Here is a 9,026-nt window from a genome sequence, read left to right as displayed (position 1 = left end):
TATCTGGAACAGTTTACCAGCTAATATTGGCAAGATCAGGAAAACAACAATAAAGTAAGGCTATGTACCGTAACATATATATTTTAAGCACAAAATATAAATCTTTATGCTACATGCCCAACCAATCAATTGGAAGAAGATATACATTTTTTAACTGTGTCCAGCTTTCGAAGGAATACACCGATATTCACTTAATACTATCAGAGACTAACCACCTGTAGAATAGGGTTAGGACACTAGAGTTCAAATTTGCATGAGAGAGCAAGTATTGCTTAGCTGATTTATGATTATCAACGACTGGCCATGCCCAATATTCTGCCTCAGGATGAACTCTTCCTGAATACAATGGAGAAACAATGAAGGAACCTATTATCACTTATGGTATAGACTACACTTGAACATAGTGTCCTTTATAAATAATTAGGATTCACAAGTTCAGTGGTTGTTTCGCGCTATACCTTTAATTTTTCTTACCGAACGTGTGAGACCCTCATGGGTAGTCAAGGCTTTTAAACACCCCCTAGTTGTAGTACTTTTATTTTTTTTTAAATTCTTAAAAAAATAAAACAAATCAAATCAAGTAATTTTATTGGTGTAAATTCCAATACAAGAATGATACCAACTGACATTTACAACATACAAAACCATACAAATACAACAATAAACAACACTTGTACAGAGACATATTTTTTTCTCAATGATAAGAGACGCACATTTTTTTATATACATTGCTGGAGGTGTTATTCATACTTTACTAACAACATAATACAATCAGCCTTAACAATACAACAGTTCTTAACAACTTTATGTTTGATTTAAGTGAAGGTTCGTATCATGTATATCGTTTATCCCAGCTACACATACAGTAAATATGTCAGCATCATTATTTTTCCAAATGAAACTAAATATATCTTGTTCAGACAAATAAAAAAGATGGAACTATATCACTTAAATTACAAAAAAAGATTATATATTTCTGCTAGTGCTTTACATTTAATAAGAAAATGGCATGTAGACACTCTATAGACATAGCGCATAAGTAAACATAAAAGACAAGAATACAAAATATGAACCATAGCTCATTGTTGAAGGCCGTACGGTGACCTATAGTTGTTAATTTCTGTGTCATTTGGTCTCTTGTGGAGATTTGTCTAATTGGCAATCATACCACATCTTCTTTTTTATATAGCACAATAACACAATGGCGGGATGTACAAACTATCGTAATATGGTTCAAAATTTACGGACAATATACATTGCGTCTTTTACAGAGATTACCCCCAGTTTTTGGTGGGGTTCGTGTTGCTTAGTCTTTAGTTTTCTATGTTGTGTCATCTGTTCTATTATTTGTCTGTTTGTCTTTTTATTTTTGGCCATGGCGTTGTCATTTTGTTTTCGATCTTTGAGTTTGACTGTCCCTCTGGTATCTTTCGTCCCTCTTTAACAGTGTATGTCCTACAAAATGATACGCAATTCCGCTAATCACCATGTCTATTGGTATTTTGAGTAAAGATTGATAGGGGCTTACATTAGCCAATAATGATAATAAAAGTACAAAGAGACATAAAGATCTATTGAACTTCATAGTGTGACCAGGCAATACTTTTAATTTTGGAAAACTCTTGTAGATAACATCGTATTTATATTTTGACCAAATTGAAAGGCATGGATGATCAACATTGAGTTATTTGCCAGACGTAGGTAATTACAGGAGAAAATGACTTCAAGACTGATGTTTTTAGACGAAACGTGCGTCTGGCGTGCACATTTTTAACCCTGGGATCTATGATGAGTTTATTTGGTTGTATACGGTACAGAAATTTTAAGGTTGTTACATACACAAAAATATGAACATTAGCTTATAATATATATTTTAAAATCTGTTAAATCATTGCTAATACTTATGTCCCTCTTCTTGCAGTTTTCTGGTATTCCTAAGTACCAGTTTAGTTATCTGTCCGATGTTGTCTACATCCTGAGCAGTATCCAGTTCATTTCTAATATTTTTTATCTGAGAAATCACCTTTATTCGTTCGATTTTCTGAATTATAAATATCTATGTTAGAAAATTACATTATTCATATCATCTGAATTGTATAAGATGTAAGAAATATTTCATTGTAAGCCTAGTAGAACCATAGGGAAACATTGAAATTCTATGTTAGATTTATTTGTATGTTTGTTTGAATTTTTTAGTCAGTTGTATTGTATGTCTGTGATGTATGTTTACACAGTTATGGCTGCTGAATCCCAATTATTGTAACATTAACCTTTTATGTATGTTTAGGTAGCTCACCAAATTTTGTCAATATAACGGAACTAAACACAACTGTCATACAAGTGGGGGTTTTATCTAGCTGCAAAACCACGTTTATCTCACCATTTTCGTCGGAAAATGCCTGCAATAAGTCAGCAATATGACAGTTGTTTTTCACTTGTTCCGTTGGTTGATAACGTTTGACTTTGTCAGTTTTTATGGACTTCAACGTTTTGAATTTACCTTGGAGTTTTGTATTTTTGTTATATTTGGTACAAAAGAATATCTTTTAAAGATAATTCTGTAAAAAGGGGTCAAGCAGACAAAACGCAGACATGATACATTACCTTTATATAGATATAAGAAGATATGGTATGAGTGCCAATGAGACAACTCTCCATCCAATTTGTTCTACAACTTTACACCAAAGAATAGTTCAACAAATGAAGATTATAAATTTATTTCATTTCATTCAGATTTCATTTAAACAAATTGTTCATTCAACTTCGTTCTCACACCAAAATTTATAAGAAACGGACAAATTACCTTGCTTATTTTTATTTAATTTTCTCAACTGTGATACATTCTAATACTTTCATTAGTATGAAACATTTCCGCCACCAAGGAGAATATAGGTATGTTCTTATAGCTTTAAGGGTTATCTCAAATATAGAATATTTGTGTCGAAGTAAAATTCCACTCACAGGAAATCAAATAAAAAAACGGTTTTTCAAATCAACCTTTCATTATAATAATATTCCTGAAATTTAAGAACTATCCATTTTATTTTGTCTTCCGAACATTATTGATACAGGTTATTATAATTATTGCCGTATTAAATTTTGTGAAGTTGATGTACGAAATCTAAAGGCACGATTTCAACATGATACTTGAGTTTGTTTGTCGGTATAATTATTATATTATTATTTGATACTATATTATAGACTATATATTATTACTTTACTACATAATAAAAAGTAAAATCACAAAAATACTGAACTCCGAGGAAAAATCAAAACGGAAAGTCCCTATTCAGATGGCAAAATCAAATGATAAATCACATCAAACGAAATAAAATATTGTTTGCGGTGATCCATTTGGGTGGTAAAATACCCCTCAATTCATCAAGAGTAAGGAGAGATATACAGATAATGTGAATACACAGAACCCCGATTCAATCCATCCTTTGCTAAAAATGTTACATTTTTGATTGTTTTTTTCTTGTCTAAAAACGCCTATTTTTTGTATTATTTCCATTTACTAATTAACAGCTGGATATCCTCATATTAACGACATTATTGTAAAATTAAACGCCCGATGATTAGACATGATTTTCTGGAACTAATGTATGTTGGGAAGAGAGACACACAGATAGAACTAGGTCATCGGTCCACAGGTGAATCTGAACAACTTTAACACTAACGTATTGGAAAGCACATTTTTCTTTCCAATTCTGAAGTGAGTCTTTATCTAGACCCCAGTATTGATTATCGATCGAGTTGAGGTCGTATCAGTATTTCAAAAGTTACATACATGTACCTCCCTTGCAAGCATGCGTTATAATTTTTTTACGCAACCTGATAGATACTGAACCATCGCCACTCAGAAAGTAAGTACTCTGATTAGGTTTTATCCGAAATTTACAAGCCAATATATATTATGTATGCCATTCTTATGTATGTTTATAATTTATTTTTCACCGAAATATGGTTAAATAAAGTTCGTATTTGTTTTTGCTCATTCCTTTACTCCTTTTCCCTACCCCCTTACTACTAGACAAAAACCGGTCAAATTTTTTTCAGTGCTTTCCTTTTTTTTTAACTCTCCCTGTTCTCCAAGTTCTTGACTTCCGCTTCCCACCCTTAATTCCCATGTTCAGATCGGATCAAGGATTTTGAAAAATGGGAAGGGGGACCTAAGGGCCACCACACTAGGCAACGTTTGGAGTGGAACAGGTAAAAAATCTAATTAACCATAAATGTAGGTCCATTAGGGGGGACCAGAGATCCCTGGTCCCCCTAAATAAAGGCAACAGTAGTATACCGCTGTTCGAAATTCATAAATCGATTGAGAAAAAAACAAATCCGGGTTACAAACTAAAACTGAGGGAAACACATCAAATATAAGAGGAGAACTTCGACACAACAGAAACACAACATTAAAATGTAACACACACAGAACCGAACTAAATCTGCCTATGATGTTCAATTACCCCTGCCCTCAAAGCATGTGCAGTCCTTTTTATAACCCTTTCTCCTTATTTTGTATGAAATTTACAATATAGAATTAAGGATCACAGATTCAAAATCCTCTTTTTTAAATATATTTAATTCACAACATACTATCAAGCAGACTGATAATTAATTACTGTTACATGCATGGCCTAAATGTATTAAAAAAATTAATAAAGTAAAACAAGGCAGTTTATATTATGCGACGCTAATTAAAGTTTTCCCCGTCCTCTAATATACGCCCAGTTCATGGATAAGGCCTTGCATCTTTAAAACTATCATTTGAAACAATTTAAAAAAAAATGTATATCAAATTCATCAAAAATATGATTTGATAACTTCATCATCTGATTTGATGTTTACAAATAAATTGAAATAATGAAACCAATTTCAACTTGCCCTTTCAGAATCTAAAGGACTATGGGTAATTACATTGTAATTACATTACAAAATGAAAATAACGTCACTTCATTGGATTAATTTCCATTTTTTGGAGGGATTTTAACCAATCACAATGTTTTGGTGTACGCTTTTGGAAATGTTACCCAAAAATGCATTAGATTCTGAAACGGCAAATTGAAATACAAATGTACTACTGAAGTATTGATCCTTTGCCATGACAATAACTCTACATATTGAAGTGATATAGTCTTGGGATTTCAGATTTGTTTGCCATCTTATCTATATCCATGTCCTAAATTAGGAGTTAATTGTCATATATCTGAATATTTCCTGTTAGTTGGATAATTGTAGGTATAGTAGACCTTCATCTACATGTATATTCATTACTTTCAATGTCATAGGTTCAGATTATCTGATTGTTCTATTTATAGTAAACCTTATCTACTTACTAATTAAACAGCCCTCACTTGCGGACAAACTTGTTATTATTATTATTAAATTATTAAGAATTGAACTTTTGATTGCTGTATTTTTGTTAGCTGTGATACCGATATTTGTCAATATGTATCCGTCCGAAATGAGGAACTGCGTCAGTGGTTGTCATTATTTAGGATTTGAGTGTGTTTGTCCATTTCGGATTTTGGTGTTGATAGAGTATAGAGTTGACACCAAAGACTGTATGATAAAAATATATAGAAGACACAAACAATCCTCACTGATGACATTCAAAATTACCTTTCTATCCATAAAGACAACTAAATTATCCAAAGAAACTGGTTGACAAAGTGTTAAATAACGATGATGCAAGTATGCCAATGCAGCGGTAAGTTGTGAGACCAGACGAATACTCTCCTTAATGGTAAGTTTCCTCGTAGCAAACAGTTCTCTCAGCGTTATGTGCCTCGTCTGAAGAATCTGTGCATTGTTGATAAATACAGAAGCCATGCAAATTTCATCAGATGCATCTGAAATAGTATATCATTTTTAGTAGACATAAACAATTTGCAACATTTTGGTTTGAAGGACACAATCAATAAGCATTCACAAGAAAAAGACGGTAAAACCTCCTTTTTTATTTTTTCAAACTTTTAGAACATACCACATAAATGTTGGAGCATGCTTGAAATATTCCAGAAAAATGAAATGCCCAGTCAAGTAACAATACCTAAATACCAAAAGCTTTATCAGTTAATTTTCGTTTTTGATTATGACGTTTCTCCTCCGAAGTTATCTACAGCGTCACCTATGAGTATTTTATAGACGAAACACGCTTCTGGAGTACACATTTTCATCCTGGTATCTATGATGAGTTTATCAGTGCTGACATGAAATATCATTGATAATCATAAAGACCTGAGAATCAAAATGACTACTGCCTGGTTTAAAACTTTCTTCAACTTCGTTATTGATTTTGGCTGCCAATTGTTTGGATTCGAGTGCCACTGGTGATTATTGTTTAGACGAAACGCGTGTCTGAATCCTTAATGATAAATGCTTGTATCTTTGGTAACATTTCTGTTCTTACCTTTACGTCGGTCTTTAACTTTAGACATCTGAAATATTTTGCTAGACATCTTACCCAGAATATTGGGTTTCTACAAATGAGCAATCAAATATGAATAATTAAAAAAAAACGGTTTTAGATTAAATTCCTTGATATGCATTTAGCAGGTATGTAACAATAATCTATATACAATTAATGATTTAAGATCTGTTGTCCGATAACTGTAATCCCTTAGTGTAAGAAGCGGCTTGTACATAATGGATTTCCAGTTTTAATCAGACATATATAAGCCGATGTAATTGGTTACTGGTCATGCCGTTTTTCTCCTTTATGCTTTAGTTAAATAAGTATCAAGTTTAATTGCGCTAACTTATTTCACATACATTACGTCCATTCATCCGTCCAACAATTTTTTCTCGTCATGAAAAAATCGTCCCTTCTTCTCTCGTACTACTGAACAGAATGACGAGATGATAGTCAACAGGTGGACAGTGATGAGTTGTCACGTGTGAAAACATTTCAGATTTCAGAGGTACACTTTCTGATTGTCGAAACTATTAATTCTTCAATACATTTAATGAATTCGAACTCAATACACTTGTTACACATTTTTCCAGTAATTAAATGAAGGTATTCCATATAAGATGACATGAGGGAGTATGTTCCTTGTATAACAGTGCTTTTAAAAATGTATCAATTAAAACATATAATAATATGATAAGAGGTTTACTATAATAAAGTCAACAAGTTGTGTTTCAAAAAATATGAGACAAGAATAAAGAAACAAATATCAAACGGGACATGATATCATGCAACCGACAATCAAGGTCAGTCCGTGGGAAATTCAAATACCCCGGATAGAATATAGATTATGAAAAATAAATTTTCACAAAATTATATAAACATAAATAAAGCATTCTTTCAGTTTTAACTGTATGTTTTGTGTGAGGTCTGACTTGATAATGTTAATATAATTGTTTTTCAAAATAAACTTATCAATCACGGTAATAAAGTTTTACTTTGAGCAAATGTGTATTATTGTTAAGCATAAGTACCTGCTTTATTGTTGAAAACGTATAAAGAAAAGGGTTCAATGCTGCATTTAGTGGCATCACAAATACAGCTACCCAAGAATAAACTTCTGACGGAAATACTTGACCAGCCATTGCTAGTATACCTAAAAAATGAATAGAAAAATAGATCAATTTCGGTATTATGAAGATATTACCATAGTTCATTTACTACTAGTATGTCTTCATTTAAACTGAACTTAATGCAAATGCATTACATCTAATTAATAATATTATCGGTACCAATTATCTGCACCTGATGCTCATTTCGACAATAAAAGTTTCTTCAGTGATACTCGAGGCAAAAATATTTGAAAATCCAGAAAGCTATAAAAAGTAGAGCATAAGCCGAGCACGGAATTAGAGCTTTGCATGAGGGACAAATAAGCCAATTTTAGTAAATTTCTCTACTGATTCTTTGCAATCCAAGATGGCGTAAACAATTTTGATACTCCTTACTTTGACCTGATATATTGTCAAAACATTTGACGAACACCATTTACAGGAATAATTTCATTGGATATATAGCAGTTTGACATACATTAATTTTGATCATTGAGAAGCTTGATTTCTCTTTACTAATGGTATGTGATTAAAACGTTCAGCTGAATTTTAAAGATGTAAGTCCCTTAGGTGTTCTGTACCCATCTAAAGGTGTTAATACCGCTATTTTGTGTTTTACATATCAATTTTCGTACCTTGATTTATGGATGACTTACCCATTATTCCAACGGGAAACCAACAAAGAAAGTCCGTTAAAACAATTAAGAATAATCGTCTAGCCAGTGTTAGGTCTTGTTTTGTCCTCTTCGTCATTATTCTATTACTACTTTTAGCTATTTGGTAAATTGACAATTGGCACCAAGCTATTACAATAAACGCAGTACAATTGAAAAACACGAAAATAGCTGTTGAATATTCCCATCCGCTGACTTTCTGTCGGGAAAATGGTAAAGCCAAACAAACTGCTGTTCTGGAATAAAACATATTAGAAAAATATGCCGTTTCAAAAATCGGGACCACAGCTATAATTATTACAAATAACCAGCAAACCAAAGTCGAAACCTTTGCTGTTTTGTATGTTATCCTCCATCTGCCAAATGGGAACTGTACCATTAGATAGCAATCAAAAGTCGTTAACATGACGAAACAAACAGATGCCTCACATGAAATGGCCGCAAGGATACCTGCAAATTTACATACAGTACTATCTCGCCATTCTCTGTCATGTAAAATGTAGTTTCCAGAGTAGTACATATCAACAAAAGCAATGATCCCTAGGTACACACCCATCAACATGTCTGAAACACCAAGATTCATAATAAATAACCAATTTGCCTTAAATAGCAGCGTTTTTTCGTAGATTATACGATAAAGTATAACTCCAACATTTCCAATTAAGGCATTTATAGCAATAATCCATAGGCACCCTCGCAATACATCATTTCTCATCAAATCCCTACACGAGGAAAATTCGTCCATTTTGGGGAAACAATTCTCTGTGGAAACAGATTCTGGTTTTAAACAACAAAATATATAGGAATCAGTTTTCATTTGTGTTA

The 9,026-nt window shown here is 32.5% G+C and overlaps 1 protein-coding gene across 1 annotated transcript in view; it reads right to left on the bottom strand.

The window, feature by feature from the left end:
* Positions 1–1,074: 1,074 nt before the first annotated feature.
* Positions 1,075–9,026, bottom strand: part of LOC127709600 (uncharacterized) — a 246,139-nt gene continuing 238,187 nt past the window's right edge. The window contains exons 7-9 of the mRNA XM_052215202.1: positions 6,416–6,485; positions 5,626–5,855; positions 1,075–2,041 (exon numbers count right to left, since the gene is read on the bottom strand). Of these exons, the coding sequence (XP_052071162.1) occupies positions 1,895–2,041; positions 5,626–5,855; positions 6,416–6,485 (447 nt within the window). The 3' untranslated portion in view covers positions 1,075–1,894. The remainder of the gene's footprint in view (positions 2,042–5,625; positions 5,856–6,415; positions 6,486–9,026) is intronic.

The sequence above is a fragment of the Mytilus californianus genome, unplaced genomic scaffold (genome assembly GCF_021869535.1).
Source record: "Mytilus californianus isolate M0D057914Y unplaced genomic scaffold, xbMytCali1.0.p SCAF_7, whole genome shotgun sequence".
Classification (NCBI taxonomy): domain Eukaryota; kingdom Metazoa; phylum Mollusca; class Bivalvia; order Mytilida; family Mytilidae; genus Mytilus; species Mytilus californianus.
Note: the sequence above shows the minus strand (reverse complement) of the source record. Positions and strands in the feature narration are given on the sequence as shown.